Source organism: Stegodyphus dumicola, chromosome 5 (assembly GCF_044657685.1).
Source record: "Stegodyphus dumicola isolate Sdum_Otavi_A_Nest chromosome 5, ASM4465768v1".
Classification (NCBI taxonomy): domain Eukaryota; kingdom Metazoa; phylum Arthropoda; class Arachnida; order Araneae; family Eresidae; genus Stegodyphus; species Stegodyphus dumicola.
In genome coordinates this window covers 59,608,314-59,629,700 of record NC_140772.1, presented here as the reverse complement: position 1 = coordinate 59,629,700, position 21,387 = coordinate 59,608,314, and the positions used below count along the sequence as shown (strand labels likewise).

The following is a 21,387-nucleotide window of genomic DNA, read 5'->3' as shown; positions in this document are numbered from 1 at the left end:
AGTTCTCTAGATTTTCAGAGATGATTAGGGTTATGGCTTGGATACTGCATTTTCAATCAAAGGGAGAGGACTTAAGAAAATGCAAGGAACTTCCAAAAAGAATTGTAAAATGCACAAAGGATTATTTTCCGTGTAATGCAAAAGGAATGTTACTCTAATGAAAAAACACGAAAAAATTTGAAAGGTCTTCTAATATTTGAAGATGAAGAAGGAATTTTATGATTGGATTCCAATCAAGGCTCTAGTAGACGAAGGCTCTAGTAGTCCAGATTGATAAATGAGGAAGAATCGAAAGATTTTATTTCTTCAATAACTCTACCATCGAAACACCTGGCAGTGAGAAGATTTATAGCCCAAGAACATATTGCTAACAAGTATGCTGGGACATTAACTCTACTGACTATTTTACAGAAAAGATTTGGATAGTGAAAGGGAAAAGAACTGTCCGGAGTGTTATCAAAGAATGCTTAACATGTAAAAGGCAAAAGGTAAAACATCTTGAGGTACCTTTTCCGCCTCTTCCAAAAGACCAAACAGAAGTAGCAGCAGTTTTTTAAGTTTCGGGTGTAGATATAGCTGGACCTCTGTTGACTAAATCTAAACAAAAGGTGTGGATAGTACTTTTTACTTGTGCCGTATTTAGTACCAATGACTTCATCCAAGCTATGTGTAGATTTGTAGCCAGAAGAGGACAAATTCCTGTGATGTATTCAGACAATGATACTAATTTTACAGGACTACACAATGCTCTGAAACAATTAGATTGGACTACAATTGAAAGTGAATTTAGAGTCAACGAAATTCGTTGGAAGTTTAACCCACCCTCTCCATGGTGGGGAGGCTTCTGGGAACGCTTCATTGGGATTTTGAAAGATCTTTTAAGAAAAAATCTTGGGCGTTCCTGTTTGTCTTACGAGAAATTGCAGACTCTGTCTGTGAATGTGAATCTGTCATGAACAGCAGACGATTAACTTACATATCCGAGGAACAAGATCTGAACACCCTGACCCCCTCAATGTTTCTTCAGGACATTCCATTAAATGATGTTCCTGATTTGAATCAAATTGAAAAGACTAATATTGTTTTGAGATGGAGACATACTCAAAAGGTTCGTGAAGATCTAAAACGAAGGTTTAAAAGGGAGTATATGGGTTTCCTTCGTTCTTCACTTAACAAAAGAGAAGATAAAATACATGTAGGTGACATCATGTTAATTGGTACAAGTGATAAAAAAAAGACTCCATTAGTTGCTAGGGAGAGTACTGGAACTCTTTCCAAGAAAAGATGGAATCATCAGACTTGTGAAACTACAAACTGAAAAGTAAAACATATGAGACCAATTCAACGACTGTATCCTTTGGAATTGACACCAAATTACGAGCAAGTTGTATCGGAACTTCAGAAGGCTATGAAAGTGGTAGCTGAAAATCCTGAGCTTAATACTGACTCTAATTAAACTGTTCGCATGTCTCGCTCAGGACGAAAAAGAAAACCAGTTAAAAGACTGGATTTATAAACTTCTAAACAAACTTTTGAACTTTCTGTGTTTGAACTCTAAAATATTGATTTCAATTTGCATTCTAATATTTTGAAATATTTCTATTATTATTTGTACATTATTGTTATCTCAAATTGTATGTATGTGTTATCATTATGTTACTGTTTTGTGTTTGTATCCCCAAACTCAAGGTGGGGAGAATGTCGCACCCTAATCAAACTTCATGAGAGGTAAGTTTCTTTCTTACGGAATGGCAACAAGAGAGAGATTGTTGTTCGAAAAGATGGATGAACACATTCTGTTGTAACGATCATTTTGTGGATGTTGCGTATTCGTTTGTTGGTAAAGCAGCAGTGAAGGGAGAAAGAATTAAATTCTGAGGACTTAAAATTCAGTTTTAACATAAACATAGCAAATTGTACGCTTCCTTAAATTTCTAATTTAATTTAGTTTGTTATTATTATTTATTTATTTGACAGATTATTGTTATTACAAATATAATAATTAGTGTTATAGTTGTAATAATAATAACCTGCCAAACTAAAGTCTGAATTTTTTATTATGTCGAAAAGAGTTTCTAATTCTGGAGCTACAGCAAGATATGCAAATCGAAAGAATGTTTCAATGTAAGTCAAGTAAAGAGTGGAATTGCTGCAGAAAATTAACAGAGACATATTAATTTCAAAATTGCATGAGTATAACACTGGAAATATATACAACATATGAAACAGACAATGGAAGCTTTTGAATTTTTTGCAGATTTCAACGTGCCATTAGCAATGAATGACAGAAAAATCATTTATTGTTCTAAATCAATCACTGGCAATCACAACGACATGATGATTAAATGGATGACACAACATCACAGCAAGGGTTTGCCATTGTGATTGTCCCATCTAATGCTAATGGCTCAAGCCCGTAATATATCATAAGGAAATAGACAAAAACTGAGTGCATATATTCAACAGGTTGGTTAGTCAAATTTGAAAATCCCCATGGTTAAGGCAATTAAAAATTTCAAAATAAAAAGCTTATACTGAAGCAACCAAACGATCTGCAGATGAATTAATCAAATTCGTTAATTGCAAAAAGTTATCTCTAGAACTAATTTATAACCTTGACAAAACTTTTTTTTTTGGGGGGGGTGCAATATTTGCCATGAAAATACCCTGGTAACCTTTGCAGAAATCTTTTATATCGGGAAAATTACGAAATCTCAGGCATTTAAAGGAATAAAGATTTTCTCTGTTGTCTATCATTAAAATAAAGAGTATGGATGACACAAATTGTAATGAACAACTGATTTGAAAATCATTTTATACTTTGGGCTCAGTAGCATTTGAAATCATTTAATTTATTGTGTGATCAAACATTGTAGATAATAGACTGTTGCTAGAGGGGTTTTATTCTAAGTCGAAACGTCTACCATACCTAAAATCTATGTTTCTATATGAAGAACATCATATGTATATCTATGATTAACTCAAAGCAAGGCTAAGTTAAATATTTATTTACAACATGTACAGTTAATTAATCAACATATAGGAAATTCTACAAATCAAAGGGTATTAATGCGCCATTCCCGTCTAGCATCTAACATCTAACTAACTTTTACTTCAGGTGAGGGTGCTGCTATTGCCGTATGACATCACATTTCTCTACATAGACAACTGTTCAGCTCATACTTCACTTAAAGTTTTAGTAAAAAATAACTTCTTTGTTTTATTCTTTCAGCCCAGTTGTACATTCATTATTCAGTCAATGGATGTCAGACTGCTGCACACACTGAAATGCAGATATAAAGTAGCCTACTTAAAATCCATGATAAATTTTCTGAACACCCGAAAGACAATTTAAGAATTTTTGAAATATTTTAGTATTAAATCTGCTGTGTGGAACATTGTAAGGTGATAAGATGTCTGCAGCTGATTTTCAAAAATCCTTGGCATATAATTTTATGGCCCACTACCATATTTCATGATGATGATGATAGTCAGGAGTTTGAAGTGTCTTTAATGTTACAAGCAGAATGTAAAATTTTCCAAGGTACTTACTTTCCCATCAGCCATGAAAGCTGGAGGTCCTGCCGAAACTGCACCAGCAGATCTGGTGAAAGTTTGAAGGAAGAGATTGCTATTTATTTATTTAGATAATAAAAGATTCTTTAAATTTAATTAGATAATAACCGGCATATAAAAAAACCAAATAACTAGGAGCTTGTGCTTTGAGATCATCTGACAAAAAAAGTTCTTTGAAACTAGCACTAATCATTCTAGTGGTCAAAAATCCTCAATAAATAGCAACAAAACTATAATCTTCTTTATGAACTCGTTGCCTTATAATTTCACTTGAATATGATGTGAACTGATGTACTAACTACTCTAATTGATATGTTATTCTGCGATGACTTTTATTGCACCATTTGGACAAATTCCACTGTTTTTTTCAGGTTTTGAGTATGTACATTAATGTAACCAGTTCTGCAATTTTGAAACTTGTAACCGTTTTGCTCAAAGTAGGTCACTAATTTTAATCCTCCTCTCCAAGATGGTAGACAAAAACATAAAGAGAGCAGTTAGTGTTTGACTTCCAGATAAAACCTAGCCATCAGGATCAAGGTTACATAAAACCAAAGCAAAGTTCTTATTAGGCATGTAATAAAAGAGAGCTGATGCATTCTTCCAATTTTAAGGAGGCCCACCAGCGGCTGAGCGGTAAAGTCACTGAACACTGGTAGTTCGGTCCGAGGTTCGAATCCCGCGAACGGGCTGGCTGCATGGGCGTTTTCGTGGTTTTCCCCATGTGTAACGTGTATACGAGCCAGTTTCCCTTAGAAAGTCCTCCACGAAAGGCATCCCTTCCCTTAGGTAGATAGCCCTAGTGTGCTTTGCCATAATTAAATACACACACACACACTTCCAATTTTAAGCAATTCCTCCTCACTTCCAGTATCACTATATCAGACACCCTTTGCTGTGGCTTTTTTATTGACCACACCTCATGCTTATGTTAACTGGACTTAGATAAACTCTCGTAAAATATTAAATTAGAATTTAAAAAATATTAAAATTTTAAGAACATAACTTGAAATTTTATAAACACTAAATGTGCATTTTTGGTATTTTGGAAAGATGTTAAGATATGAAACTGTTGCTTCAGCTGCTTTTATATAAGCCCTGCCTACTAATGCCTACTTTCACTGCATTATGCACACCATGTTTTTAATGATTATTGAAATTAGATTAGAAAAATTTTTTGTAACTAGTTAAAGATGTAAAATAGTAGTATAATTTTGTTGCTTAAAAATTACGGCAAATGCTTTTCTTTTATAGAAGTCTTAGTTCTTATGAATGTGTTGTAATGTCACTTTTATCCATTATTGGCAACATTGTTAGAATTAATCAACAGCAAAATAAGCAGACCTTTTATCTCCAGCAAGTGGAACTGTGTATTGGAAATTCTAAAGATATGCTCATTTTAAAGTTATTTTGCGATATTGCCGCTGAACTGAATCTTATGATTTAAGTGTGAAGAATATGATATTTAAGAAATAAAGGTAACACACGAAACGTTAAAAAAAAGGCCCCTTTAGACGTAATTTAAAATGTGAAACCTTTCAGTTATTTATTTATTTATTTTTAAGATTTTGATTTCGTGATCATAAATGCTTTATTATTTCATAAACAACTATTTCATATCTTTAATTTTATAATTTCTACATTTCATCTTAGTAAATTTGAATTAATGGTAAAAAATATGGAAATTTCCAAAATTTGGAATTGCCAAAACCCTAATGGTTCCAGATCTTGAAATTAGTACTGTAAAGTCCATGTAACTCATAACCGTTGCGGTAAAAATACCTTATTTACCTTATTTGTTATTTCAAATAACGAATGGAAATATCCAGTGTCACTAGCTCTAAATGTTCCCTTCAAAGTCATTTATAGATGCATATTATCTGAAATATTCTTTATCATTACATGATTCGCGTGAGCTAATGCGGTTCATAACTTAGAAGCTGTAGAATTTCACAATCTGTTGAACCATTTGTAATAACCACACATAATAAAAATTGTATCATTTCTTGGTATAGGCGTTTGTTTCTACTGCTTCTGTTTCATAGTTGTTTCTGTTCGTTAATGAATATTATTGCAACTTTTTAAAGAAGTTTTATCTCAACTGTTTTTATAACTTAAGGCCTTCATCTCCTTCTCCTGGTGGGAGTAGAAGAAATCCTGGTGGTGGTCGTGCGCCACCTCCACCCCCATTGACTAATCGACAACCCCCAGGGCCTCCACCTGCAAGTAACCGCATGCCACCTCCAAATGCACCTCCACGGCCATTGAGTGGTGCAGGCATAGGTCAGCCTCTCATACCTTCGTAAGTATTTCCTCTCTTGTCGTGTTTTATATTTTATTTCTAGAATGGATTATTTTTCATGGATGTGTTTTCATTTTTGTGATTTTAAGCATTTCAAAAAAGAAATTAAAATGATAAATTAAAGCATTTTGAAATAGTAATGAATAATTTTTTTGGTACTAAATTAAGAACTTTTCTGTGATTTACCTAATTATATGAAAACATTAACTGTAGTTGAGGTTGTCTGTGCTTACCAAATAAGAGTAATACATTAAACTTAAAGCTAATTTCTTATTAAATTTTGGAAAGACTAATTATGTGATAAATTTGAAAGAAAGGATGAAGATACCAAAATTAGGCATTCTCTTTTTTTCTTTTTTTTTTTAAATTCCATGACTAAGCAGGACAGTTTCTTGGCTTTCTGCCCCTTGTGAAGAAATCATGTATTGAATTTACTGAAAATAATTTTTTATAACATCAATGCAGTTTATAATTCAATAAATGTAGAAAGAAAGTCTATATGTTTTGTCATTAATTTGAAAATAAGCAGATGTGTAAAATATTTTAGCTGTTAATAAAACAGTTTTTTTTTTGTTTGTTTGTTTAGATATAATGTTGCTTTATAATTTGATGTACAAAATCATCTATAAATGTTAACAGCCATTAGCATGCTAGTTTTAAAAGGAAGTGCTTGTAAGAGTTTGGATTGAAGTGGGGATAAAGATGAATGGTCTTAAGGCTTGCATAGAAACAGGTTTGCTTGATATAACCAATTTATATTTAAAAGTAACAAGTACCATATCTGAATTTTATTTGCTCCTAGCATATTGATGGCATAGATTAAAAAAGCTTATGTGTAAAACACATGACTTCCTTGTACGAAATATTAAATTATATGTATTTTTTCCTGCGCTTCATGTAAACGTATTTCCTCAAATTTCATTAGAGATATATTTCTCGTTGAATGAATTCAAATCTCACTTCGCGGCAAGGCAAAAATACATAAAAACTCAAAATATTTTCATTAAAAGTTGAAAGATATAGAAAAAATAAAACACAAAATATTGTTAAAAATAAAAGAGCAATTTTTGCAGTTAAATTGCAGTTTCTGTGCAAAAACAAACAATTCAGGCAGCAGGCAAGAAGACAATTTTTTCAGTGCACAAAACTAAAAGTTTCCTTGTGGTCCCAATTGGCAAAAAGGCACTGAAAGTGCAGAAAGAAATTCACTATTCTGCTAAGTTTCAAATGTAAACAAATATGGCTGCTGTGGTAAAAAAAATTAGCTTAGCTGCACTTAAACAACTTTTAAATTGCTGATAGTTCTACAAAAATTGTGTGCAGATTAACTAAAGCCATAAAAACTTTAACCGGAAGATAAGAACAACATAATCATTTTTAAAGCAAAAAATGCACGATTTACCAACATATAAGAATAAAATAGAGCTCGCTGAGCCAAGTAACAGTATGTATATTTATATATATATATTTGGTGCGGCTGATTGCAACCAAAAAGGGAAGGGTACATCTACATGCTATAGCAGTCCTATATACAAAATTTCAACATTCTGAGACTACTCGTTTTTGAGTTACGTGAGATACATATGTATATACGTATAGACGTCGCAAAAAATAATCTCTGTCGTATCAATTTTAAGTCAGTTTTATAATTCTTTTTGGGGAAAAGAGTCCTTTATTCAGTCCTTACATGCAGATGCAAAAACATCGTTAAATTGCATTCGATAGTGGTCAGAATGGATATTTTCGTTGAAATATGGTAACTGGAATTTTTCATGATTGCAATATATCCTTTACTGTGTACAAAGAAGTAAAAAGTTTAATTTTGTGTGTGATGAAGTCCAATATTTATGTGTGAACTTATGGAAGTAACATAATGAGAAAAGTATTTTCTGTATTTGGTATATTTCATTTTATACGCAATTTTAAATAAATAGATAGAAAAATTTAACAAATGAAATGAACATATGAGATTAAGCATTATCTAACTTGCATCTAATAATGGAATTAATATTTTGTGTGATAATTGATTGCAATAAATGTAAAATGTGCAAGAAATAAAATCATTGGATTATTTTTGAGAAATAAGGTAATAATATGGTGAATGTATCAAATATATTAATGATTGTTGTAGAGACAAGCATATTATTACAGTCAGTTATTTTATTATCATCAAAATTATCTGTAAATTAAATGCAAATTCTTTTGAAAGGAAAGCGGCAGAGATTTATGGTGCTGTACTGTAAGTGAGCTTCCGAGATGGAAAATAATTCAGACTAGTGATCATTTAAATATTTATTTTAAAACTTAAACAGAGATTTCTGGGTTAAATGAAAGTAAAGCATCAGCACAGTTATAGAAAAGAAAGACAAAGCTTTCACATGGGATGCAGTTCAGACACATGCATGTCTTATATCTATGGCATTTCTCAGACATTCCTTTTTCGTTTTTGTCGCAAGGAAACCGCACAGAGGGAAGGGGGTGCCCTTAACAAGTTTGTTTGTTATTTACTTTCCAGCCACTGATTGCATAAAACCAGCTTTTTTAAAAATGACTTTAAATATCTTAAATATTAATGTTATAGTCTGGTTTTATTAAATTAAATTATATTCTGGTAAACCTAGTTTGTAATATTATTATAGCACAAAGTTGACATTTTTTCAATCTAAAAATTATTTACTATTTTTTACTATTTACAGTTATCAAAATAAATAGCATCAACTGAAATAGCTGATGCTATTCATTTTGAGTGATTATTTTAAACTGTCTGTTTAGATAAATTTGAGAGTAAATCATCTGTTAGATAGGGACCCTTGATATATATAGAACTACTGAGATTTACATTTTCTGTAAAAAAAAATTTAAAATCATCTTATTTAAACATATGTGACCATATTATGTAATTCTAAAATTTTTCAGTAATTTTTAAAGTATATTTGAGTTTTTATTACATTTGTTTTCTCTCTGTTTAATAAATGTTCTTTATATATACAGAGAGAGAAATATATATATATATTTCTTTCTTCATCCCTGCTTTTGTTAGCTATTGTAGCTTCTATTGTATAATCTTTGTCTGTATGTTGTTATGTAAGAGTCATGATGATTTGCTTTAAACGAAGCATCTACGCTCGTGTCCAAAACTATCTTTACATGCATGAAATCATGGATTTGACAGGAACTTTGAACTAACTGTGAACATAAATACAAAGAAAAAATTAAAAAAAAAAAAATGCATATGCTATAAAACTCTAACATGAAACTATAAAAATGGTAATAATAGTTACAGAGTTCAGAAAACGGCAACAAAAAAGAATAACTGAGAATAAAATTAAGGCCTATGATTGCAATATGGAATGTGATCTCCCCTGCCTTGTACACACATATCAGAATGCATTTTCATGCTGGCAATAATAACATTAACTACAGTTTTGGAAATTCAAGTTCCACTCTTCCAGCAATGTGGTTGTCATGGCACCTGCTTTAGTGTAGGAGAAAGATGCAATTGCTTTCCCAGAATAGCCCCCTAATCTTTCTTTCAGGCTAAGATGAGGAGATTTTGCTGCCATAGTATTTGCTCAATTTCTTCATTTTCAAGTAATTTGTCAAAGAGGTTTACTCAGTGTAGGTGAGCATTTTTTTCCCGTAAATAAAAAGCCAGATCCATATGTACTTCTGAAAAATTTTATATGAGGTACTAAGACCTTGTCCCAGTATCTCTGGCCAGTCATAGATACATTGTTGAAAATTTGTAGGGGCATACATCTATAGATCATTATTTCCTCCCATCACACCTGCATTACTCAAATGGTCATATTCCTCTTTGTTCAAAGGAAAATTTCGTGTTCCTGATTTATTTCAGAAGCAAACACGTTTAGAATCAGAAACTAAACTTTGACTCATCAGTAAAGAGAACGGGATCACTGGTATTCTCTCCAGCTCTGATGTTTTTTGCATTGTTTAAAATGGTATCTCTTTTGTTATTAAGATGGTGAAACACATATCTTGGACTTTCTGGCATAAATGCCTTTTTCATTAAACACATCTTATATAGTTTACCAATGATACAATAGTTCCTTTGGTGTCTGTATTTTAAATGCATGCTGTGAACTTAACTGCAAGCAGTATACTTCCTGTTATGAAAAGCAGTTGTTTGTTTCCAACCATTTCCAGGCCTCTTTACAATAATTTCAGAGTTTGAAAATGTTTCTATAGCACTGTCTTAAAATATTCACGTATCTCACTGCTTCCATTATTGTCTGTACTGTTTTTAAACGGCCGATGATTTGCCACTTCGCAGTTTCTTCCAAATGATACTTTGGAGCCATAGACAATCTTTTTTAATCCCTTATGTACTGAAATCAAATGCTGTATTGCAGAAATGCATCCATATTCACTTTGTGCAAAGTGCTTGATTTATCATCATATGATGTAATGTTTTGATTTGCATGTTGCAAACCATTTGATCACTTTTGATTCGATAATGCTTCACACATCTCTTGCAAAAATGGATTACATTGATTGCATATTTCATTGCATATCATTATTTTGGGCACAAACTAATTCACATGACCAAAATTTTAAGGTTATATGACATCAGTGTGATATGAGTTGCAGTATTTCTGAATGGCCTCATACATCCATTTATCAATCTGGGTTTAAAAGTTTGAAATACTAACCTCAAAAGTGTGTAAAAGTAGCTGAATTAACATGGTGAAAAATGTATCTTTAAATTCAGTGATTGGCACATGTTTTTGATTCTAATTATTTATGTATTCTTTAATTTCCTGCATTTAGAGGAACAAAGTTTACAGACACAGAGGAAAACCTTCTTTTGGTACTTCTAATAACTCTTATATTTGATACGTACAACATAAAAAGTTATTGTTTTTTTAATATTTGTATAAAATAAAATAATATGTTGCTATTGTTTTTGATTGCTGTAGCATTTATGATATATCATAAGAATTTGTAACAGGAAAATGTGCTTAAGTTTATAAAATAGAGCAGAGATTTGGTATGAGAGTTGGTAATGTTTTAGGCAAGGTATTTGATGTCCTCATGATTTCAGACTATATAATGGACAATAACATATTTAAGGGAGATTATATAAAATTGAACAGTTGTAAAGATATCATCTGTTGTTTGGTTTAATATGTGAAAGAATGAAAAGTACCACAGAAGTAAACGTGTATGTATATAGAGTGTATTTTGAACTGGTATCATAAATTTTCAGAGTATTTTTTTAATCATTATGCATATCATTTCCAGTAATATATCCAAGTCTCACATAAATCTAATTTATGATAAGTATTGGTTTAATTAGTATGTTTGAGTATTTGAGCTACATGAATAGCAATTTTTGTATAATGTGTGATTTGACTCTGAAAATTAATAAAATTATAAGTAAATTTCTCTCACTCTTTTTTTTTCTTTTATGGTGCTTAAAATTATTGGATTTATCATGACTCTAATCTGTTTTCAAATTTCTTTTCTTCTAACCTCTCTTATCTTTCCTTTCTAATCTTTCTTCTATGCAGTCGTAGCCCAAGTGGAAATGCACCTTCTATTCCTCCTCGAACCTAAACAAGAGACTTCTTGTGGTACACTCGGTGGGATGTCCCCTGCCACTGCCGAAACCTTCAGCACTTCCAGTAGCTTTTTCTTTTGTCAGCTTTTGCTTGCTTTGAGTACATAACAGGGCTCTTGCAGCTTTCATAAATGGGACTATATAAGTGTTTTAGTTTAGTTCAAAGATATATTAAGAACATCAAATAATATATAAGTAAGGCTATTGAGAGGTGGCATCATACCACTTAGTGTATTGGTATAATTTACTAGTAATAAATTCAAAGATGAAAATAGTATAATTTTGACATCTTCATGTAAACAAAGCTTTGTTCTAGTACGAAGAGCCCTGGTGTGACCAAAGAATTGTTGGATGTACTTTTACTAAACAATTTTAAGAGATATCCTGTTAGCTGCTGTAGAATTGTTGCTTGTAGGATTTTTCTTAACCAGGAAAAAATGTGTGCTATGTCAAAGGTTACGAAAAGGAGTTGGTGGTTAGCAACTACTAAACATATCGTTAATTTTGTAATTTTTAAGACTAAGACTAAAATTTTTTTAATAAATCTCGCATGTATTTTTCAGTCATCAATTTTCAATACTGATTAATTTTTATGTACAGTTGACTTATGTTACTTGTGTTTATATCATCTTTTTAATTGAAATCATATTGTTTAAGAACATCTTTGGCATTAAATATTCTGTGAAAGAAGATCTGAAAGGCTTTAAGTAATTCAAAATTTAGCGTAGATAAAATCAGCAGAACTTTTCTGTTGGGCTTTTTTTAATAACATTTTGGTGTATTTGCACTGTGCTTGATGTCATTTAAAATGTGTGATATAATGAATTATTGTATTCTAGTTATTCTGTAGGTGAGTGTATTACATTCTGAAATCATGAAATAAGTAAAGAATTAATGAACTCTTTTCAGGAATAACAAGATTATAGGAATTATTGTATAGATTTATAAATGAAGAACTATACACACATATACTATATAACATACATATATAAATATATATAGAAATATCGATGTGCAAATTTCTGACATTTACTTGTATATGTTAGATATGAAAGTAGTTCGTTTTAGTTGTCTTTGTGAATTGTGAATTTTTCAGAAGATTTAATGAATGAAGAGTACAAAGGTTATTGACAAGTATTTATTTTCTCCCAAACTCTTAAGTTTTTCTAATATAATTTTTTTAGATTGTCTTGAAAGTAATATTCTTATAATCTAAGTATGTTATAATTTATCATTTTTATTTTTGAAAACCACTGAACATAGAACTTGTCATTCTTTTTATTATGTAATTATGTGCATTCACTGTGGCATATATAAGTATCAATGACATTCTATCATAAAAAATTAGGACTGTAAATTTTTGCATTTGAATTGTGAGACACAAAACAGTTTCAGTGTATAAACATTAAACTGACTTAAGCTGTAATTATATAAATTCCTAAACTGCTTAAATTTAATTAGTAGCTATGGTTTAATACATGATGTTGCAGTTTCACATGTGAAATAAGTTGTTTTTTCCTATGCATACTGTTCTGTTTAAGGGAAGTAACTGGAGTAAACATCAAGTTGCTCATTTAGATTCACTTAATGAGTTATTTAATGCCATAATAAATTATAAGTATAGGGCTTACTTTGAATATTTGGTTTCAGTTTTAAATGACATTTTTCTTTTGAATAATAACTGCAATAATTTTGTTTGCATGAATAAAATCAACTGCAGTTTTTGATTTATGAAAACATTTTATTAAACTATTGAATGAAAATTTATAATGCATAAAAATATTAACAGTCTGGATAGTCAGTCATCTGTCTAAATCACATGAAAGTATTCATGGGATTGAAATTATTACTTACTAATGAAATACAAAAATTTTACTTTTGAGGAAAATATAAACTTTTTTAAAATATAAGAATATATTTTTGAAAGATAAAGGTGCTTATATGTATTGCCTCTTGTAATTTTATTACTTAGGATTATTGCTGTATGTTCTACTTTGTAGGATTTAGTGTATTAATTTTATTTTGTTAAAGTTAAGCAGGCTTAGAGTTTACAGAAATGAAATCAACATAGTATGTAACATTACAATTTACATTGTTCCATACAGAACTGTGTTTGAAGTTCCATACTGAAATCTCCCAATATTTTAAAATTTCTCTCAGTTTTATGAAAGTAATTTTTTAAATACTTTATTGAAACTGTAATAAATGAATACATCTACTAAACTCTCAGCCTGATTGTTCATTAATAGATTATTTTCTAAGAATAAGTTTTCATAATTGTTAAGATTATTGTCATGTTTTCTTAGGCGACCTGTACCTCTCATCCCACCTCGAATTCCTGATCGACCCCAGGTGCAAGCCAAGCCACTAATTATTAGGCAAAATCAGTAATGACAGCTTTAGCTTATTTTTTATAAGGTCCATTATAAGATAATCATCCAGAACTTTTTTAACAGGAAGAAAACTGTGATTTTGTACATAAAATATATTAACCGATATGTTTGTTCTTGGGATATGAATTTCAAATGCTCATTGTCAACCATGATTCCAGTCTTTTCATATATTTGCTGAAAATTGATTTTAAAGTAAAATGTGTTGGAAATACAAGAGTTTAATGTATTGAACATTAATTTATTATCTAGTTTATTTAAAAAAAATCTATTTTCCCCCCTCATTTAAAAAGATTGGTGTTGACTTTTTAAGCCTTTGCACTCTTAAATTCTAGTATTATGCCTTCAAGGCAAGTACTTGTTGCATTTGTATGACAGTACAACTGTTAATTGAAAGTGCAAATAATTAATATGCATTCCATTAAAAATTTTGCTCTGTGATTTTTCTTAATTTGTTACTTTTGACTATCGCAAAGATTTTTTATTTACCTAAAGTTCCTAAAATTATTTGTGTGCTTTTAGTTTAATGAAGTATTATTTTATTTGTATTTTATTCATACTTTATTTTGTTTATGTGTGATGGTGTGCCAAAACAAATTTTTCTACTATATAAAAGTTCCTAAATTTAGGAAACTTTTATATCTACATTTATTTTAAATGCATGCATTAATCATATTAAACTAAATATGTCTTTTGAAATAAGGGAAGTTTTGATTATTAAAGAGATTAAACTAAAATGAAAAAAAAAAAGATAAAAAACAAATTGATTAAATAAAGCTTTAAAGCTTCCATATTTCTAGTACAAGTATCTTTTAATAAATGAGTTGAGTTTAAAAGCAGTCATTCTTTTTTAGTTACAGACTGTATGTGACTCAGGAGTATAATTGTTTTTGTAAATTATAGTTGCCATGTAGTATTAAGATCAACCATGACATATTTAATTTTGTTAGATATTATTAATCACTGTTGATTATTTTGAAGTTATGATTGTTAAAAATTTGTTTTGTTACTATATTACATTATTCATTGAAACTCTTAATGCATAGAAGATTTATTACCTAAAATATGAAGACTGAACTAACCAATATTCATATATTAAAAAACTCTTTAATTTTTTTTATTAATGTTAACTTTCCTTGAATAATTGCATTTGTGAAATATCTCATTAATTTTAGTAAGTAATATCTCAAATAGTTTTTGTAGCAAATGCTTTCAGTCTGTTATAAAAATTATAATTAAAAATTAACTTTATTTGCAGATTCATAAAATTTTTATCACGAACTCATATCTGTTTTAAATTACTTCTGCTATAAATATTTTTGTTTATTCAGTTTTGGAGTAATCGCAATTTGTAATTTTAGATATATTAATCTTTTTGTTATTGCTGTCGTCTATGAACAGTAAAATGTTATTGCTGTATTAAGATATTTTGAGAACACTTGTTAATTTTATATGAAATATTAAAAATCTTATTTTCCCCCCTTTTTTACATCAAAATTGAAACATATATCAAAATTTTTATACTTATACCAGGGTTGCCACGCTACCTGGAAAACCGGAAAAAGTCAGGGAATTCGGAAATTGACCAAGAAATTCAGGGAAAAGTCAGGGAATTTAAGTGTTTTAGTCAAAATCTGCAAAAGTGAGGGAATTTCATACAACGATCCCGCCAAAAAAGGCGAGTTTTGCGCCAACGTTGGAAGAGATAACTTTTTTGGTGAATTGTGTATCACGTGTGTGTCATTCGGGCAGCTGGCATAGAGGCAATTTTCGCAGCTCCAATTTGATTGTCTTTTTAGAAAGGCAAAGCAAGTTTCCCGCAACTTTTGGTTTCCAGTAACCTCGAGAATCGCATGTGCAGTGCATGAACTAAAGAAAGTACCTGTTCTCGTATAAAACAAAATGGGTTTAATCCTAATATACGGTACCATGAAGGTTAGAATTAAAAAATATGTATTGTAAAGAAGGAAAACCTCTCTGCAACAGACGTGGCTCGGTTCCATCATAGCGGGAAACAGCTGTGCATGCACGATATATCTGTCGCCAAAGCTCGAAACCGGTGTCGAAGTTCGAAGGTCACGTTATCAAGAGTTCATAAAATGAATATCGTTTAAAATGTCTTTAAACTCTCAAGGAAAAGAAAATATTTTTTGGCGCAAGTAAATTAATTCATGGATTAGTTATTTTGAGGGGGGGGGGGAAATCTACGAAAATCTGTTTTTAAAATTATTGCGAAAAATCCAAGAAAAAACATTCTTTGATAAAACGTTTCTTCTTGGATTTTTCGCAATAATTTTAAAACAGATTTTCGCGGTTTTCTTTTTTGTCAAAGAACGTTTCTTTGGTGACAATTTTCAAAGTCATCGAAGGCCGTATCGTATATTAGGATTTTACCGCAAAATCTTTTTTTTTTTTTTTTTCTTTTCTTTTCTTTTTAATAAATACCTTGTCATTTTGCAGTAAAATAAAAAAAATAGTAATCAATCATCTAGGATAACCATGTAATATAACTATATTCGCTAAAATATCGTTGATTATTCTAATTAAATTTTTAAGTAATTTTCTTTATTTTTATGTTATTCATATCATTTAATGTTGCTTCTTCCCTCTAAATTTATGTATCATTAGTAAATAATATTTCCAAATTTCAGGAAATTTTCTCTGGCATAATCCTGAAATTAATTCTAGCAGTATGATGACATCACGAAATTTAATGCACATATTTTTTCCTTTTGTATGCTGCGAAATACGTATAAAATACCTCAATTTAGTAAAAAAATATCATTAAATAGATTTCTTTCTTTCGTTTAGTTGCAGAATGTCTGCAAAAAAAAAAAAAAGCCTTATTTTATTCCAGATTGGGCAGATTCTAATCTCAATCTTCAGTGGAGAAAACAACTCCTATTATAATTATATTTGTGTTTTTAAGTGTTAAGGTGCCTTTTAAGAATACACCTCACACAAATTAAATTTACCTAATATCTAACCTAACTTTTAGCATTGCATTGTGATTTATAAGAACCGGATTAGCCTCGTGTTGAACGGGGGATGATCATGAGTAATAATTAAATAAAACGTACAGTTGTTATCCAATGTATATATCTTAAATTTTACTAAGTTTTTTAAGCAGAAAAGTAAACAAAATTATCAAACAAAGTGTACCAAGAATAATTAAGAATAAATGTCCTCTGATTGGATTTATTGAATAATTAAGTGAATTTGCTACATAGTACAAGTAATAACATAATTAATTTACCTCTTAGCACAGCCAACGTACATTACGCGGATAGACTGGAATTTTCTCGAAACATACCTGGAAAACCTGGAAAAGTCAGGGAATTTCATTCTCCTGTTTGAGTGGCAACCCTGTTATACATTTCATGCATTAGAGTATCTTGAATAATGACTTGAAAAAAATCCAGTGAGATGTTATAAAATACTTTTTATCTTAGAAATTAAATTAACATTGCTTAATGTGATTATACAGTCATTTTAAAGGTTGCAGGCAAACCTTTCATCCATATTTAATTTTTATACTAAGTTTAGGGTTTTATGTTTTTTACTTTTTTAATTCTATCTTTTGTGATAGGCATGTTTCATTATCATATTTGATATATAAACATACAAAATTTGGAAACCAAGAAATGTTTGTGGTTTTACATTATCAGTTACTTCCACTTTCCCTCAGGCTTGCTGTAAAATCATTGTTCTGTACAGAGATATGTAAATGAAAAAATGAGTATATATATATATTATATTTTCATTCTGTTAGTATTTTGTGAGTTATTTTAAGTTTTTGTGCAATAAATTATTTTTCCTTATGTTTTACATTTCAATATGTAAATTAAAGTTATTGAAATAAATTGTAAATACTATGCTCTAAATTCTGAATTAGTATATGTAGCAATTCGGTTTTTAATTAAAAAAATATATGTCACATAAATACCACAGGAATGTATCTGACATATCGACAATGATGTTTTAATTGTCCATTGATTCTTGCTTTTCTCATCTGCAGAACACCTTAAAAAGTATTTTAGCATTGTTTTTTAATTGTTTAAGTACTTTTCATATGGCTTAGAAATACACGCACATAAATATATATAATATATATTTATAAAACGCACATATGTGTGTATTATAAATATATGTTATAAATTGAATATATATATATTATAAATTAAAGAAAAATAATTTTTTTTACAAAAAAAAAAAAAAAAAAATTCTGCAGGGTACAATTCAAATACCCTTTGTATAATCAGCTTCAAATTCCTCAAATTTTCAAAAAGTATCAAAGTCTGCTACCGAGGCAACAGCTCCAAGTGACTTAAGTTAAAAAAAACTTTAGGAAGTATGATTGTTAATCACCACGATGCTACAGGGTTCGTACAATCCTTGAGAGTCCTTAGATTTTTTGGAATCAATTTTTGCTCTTTGAAAGTCCTTAATTTTCACCAAAATCAGCAGAAGGTTCTGAATTTTAATCATCTGAAACTTTTTTCTGTTTTTACAACTGCCATTTTGAATGTGAATTAGCATTTTGGAGGGATATTCTTGGCGATTCACTGACAGATATGGTTATCTTTTGAATGGGTTCATGGGTTATAATTTGTTTCTATTTCTAACATAAATGATGGGATACTTGAGTTTCTAAGCAAGAAGTGAAACATAAGCATTTTTAAATTCATTTTTTTCTAATAAAGAGCTCTTAAACAACTTTTCTCTTGTGGGGATGTGACTTCTTTTATTAAACGGTTCTAAATTTGGCGACATATGAACATTTTGGCGATTTTAAGATCAGTTTCTATAGAAAATTTTTAATTCCGAGATGTGAGAATTTTTCGACAAAAAAAAAAAAAAAAAATAAATAAATAAATAAAAATAACATGGATAAATATCATTAAAATAATGGTAATATATTGAAATTATATTAAAGAAATAAAATTAAAATAAAACATTTTTATTTTTCAATGTCATATTATAAAGTTTCATTTTGGGAACTTATTATACAATATTTTGAATCTGAAAAATAAACAAGGTATAATGTTATAAAGCACAATTTACGAAGCAGCTCTTAGCAAAAGCAAAATTAGTTATGTAATTAATTAATAATGTTTTCTTTTTAATTTTATCATTGTAAGATTTTTTCTGATGTCAGTCTTTCATAGTAAGAGTTTCTCTCATGTCTCAGAATATGCATCAGTTTTCTCTATAAAATTAATTTAACACTTTTTCCCTTCTTTTTTTTTTTTTTTTTTTTTCCAAAATATTTCTAGCTTTTTGCTGTTACAGAATTGGTAGGGATAATTTTTCTCTAGGATTTTAGACATTGCAGCTTGGAAAGTTTAGAAGGCAAGATTTATAGACCCACGATTCTAGAAGATTCAAGAAATATGTGACAAAATGAAAAATGTCTCCATGGTATCAACACATAATGGATGTATTTTACGGAAAGTTTGCAATGAATTTCTTACTTTTTGGAGAATGTCTGGATGAACAATGAAAACATAATATTTGAATGTTTTACTTCTGATACTAGAATCTTTTTCTTAACATGTTTATCTTCCCTTTATTTTCTCTACTTATCAATAGACACAAGCATGGAATATATATATATATATATATAAATGCCTATAATCTTATCACATGGACAGGCATCATAGAAAGGAATTTTTTCTTAATAAAGAAATTGAAAACTGACAATTTAAAAGATTCATCTAATATGTCTTAATGTGGGGAAAGGCAACGACCATAGTTGATAACACACATTTATTACTATTTACAAATATAGATTATATTAGGATTACAATTAATGATAATGGTATACGAGCGATCGAGTGACGTCTGCTCCGCTCGCCAGCTAATCCTCGTCTTCCTCCGAAGGTGGGAAACACATGCTGACGCAATGCATACGTCACACAGTAGGGGATTAGGGAATATCATGACATAACATTTCCCACATTCATGCATCATACACAAGGCTGGGGCTAGGCATTTTCCCACCTCATGCAATCTCTGTGGATCTTAAATCCTGTTGCCCAGTGCCTTCCTAAATTCTGCTTCTAATGCCTGCTGTAAAAGAAAAGTTTTGCCATTTCTAGAGCAATTAGCAGCTTTTTCTTTACATTCTAAAAGCATTTAGTTTTATTAGAATAACAGAAATATTTAATTGAAAAAAATTCTAAAATGAAAAGGAAACTTATTGAAGAAAGAACCTGAATACATAAAGAGAAAGTTATTCTTCAAAGATATGTACAATTATTATTATGTAAATTACCCAGTTTATAATTTCAGCCTTTACTATAATTTCCCTGTTCTACTTTCTCACCAGAATGCTAATCACTTGGACAGATTTTGAACCTTTGTCTGATATTGTAGTTACTTTCAGACATAGCGATAATATGCTTCATGTGTGTGGGGTTTTGGTACGTGTTGAGACAAATCTCTAATTGTTAGAAAAGATGCTTAAAGAGAAGGAAATCGATGTAAACCAGACAAAATGTTTGAGAAGGCTTCAAATTAAATTGATGGATACATATTGAATGTTGTTTTTACAAAAGATAAATATTTTGTAGCTTTTAATGTGTTATTATCCTAATATCGTTTAAGAATCAATGTCATAAATTTATGTATTTCAAACAGTGAAATTTTATTAGATTTTAATAGGGCTTTTATAACAAATATTGTTAAAAAATAAAATTTAATAGTGGCCATCTAAATCCATAATGACTAAGATTATCAAACAACCTAATTTAATTATTTATAACTAATTGCTTACCTTTAAAAGTTACTCTGCATATTAAAGCGACATACATATTAACCTTTCATTAATAGTCACTGTGGTTGGTCACAAGATAAAACACAAAAATGTAAAAATTCAAGTAAAACTTATTCTTTGCATCTAGTGAGACTTGAAATAATACAAAACAACTTATCACATCTGGTGATGTAATGGTTTATTGAAACCTTAATGTGTATTAACTGGGTTACAACCCCTGGAACTCTACATGAAGCTACGGCACTAACTGCATCAAGTGTATTAACTGGGTTACAACCCCTGGAACTCTACATGAAGCTACGGCACTAACTGCGTCAAACAGAGCCTGACTAATTTTCAACACTTGCCAACCGTGCCTACATCAGGCCTTTCAGATTTGCTCTAATCAGCAGGTCTCTCTCTAGACAAGCAGCAGCGGCGACAACATTCAGTCTTTTGGGGTTATGAATTGTGCTGATTATGATCTTACTTCTCATTTTTACCTATGCCATTTGACATAAAATCTACCTGCTATTTTGAACTTGATTTTGAACTGCACACTCTCTCCAATGTGAAGGACTGGCTTAATTCACATACAGTTAATAATTTAATGAAGCTTGCAACTCCATCCGAAGTTTAGTCCCTCATTAAAAAAATTGAAGACCAAAAAAGTCCCGGGGCTTGACGGCATCACAAGCACTGCCATGAAAAACCTGCCTATCAACGTTATGTGCAAGATTACTTCTATCTTTAACGCTTGCATGACTCACTCTTACTT

The 21,387-nt window shown here is 30.2% G+C and overlaps 1 protein-coding gene across 4 annotated transcripts in view; it reads left to right on the top strand.

The window, feature by feature from the left end:
- The window catches only part of LOC118190433 (dynamin-like), a 92,478-nt gene extending 72,952 nt beyond the window's left edge, over positions 1-19,526 (top strand). For 2 of the 4 annotated variants that reach the window (XM_035361139.2, XM_035361140.2), the window contains 2 exons: positions 5,696-5,878; positions 13,769-17,736. In XM_035361139.2, coding sequence (XP_035217030.1) covers positions 5,696-5,878; positions 13,769-13,853 — 268 coding nt within the window. In that variant the 3' untranslated portion in view covers positions 13,854-17,736. Of the gene's footprint in view, positions 1-5,695; positions 5,879-11,412; positions 17,737-19,128 lie in introns of those variants that run through there. The other 2 variants (XM_085816682.1, XM_035361142.2) reach the window with 2 other exon arrangements.
- Positions 19,527-21,387: the final 1,861 nt, after the last annotated feature.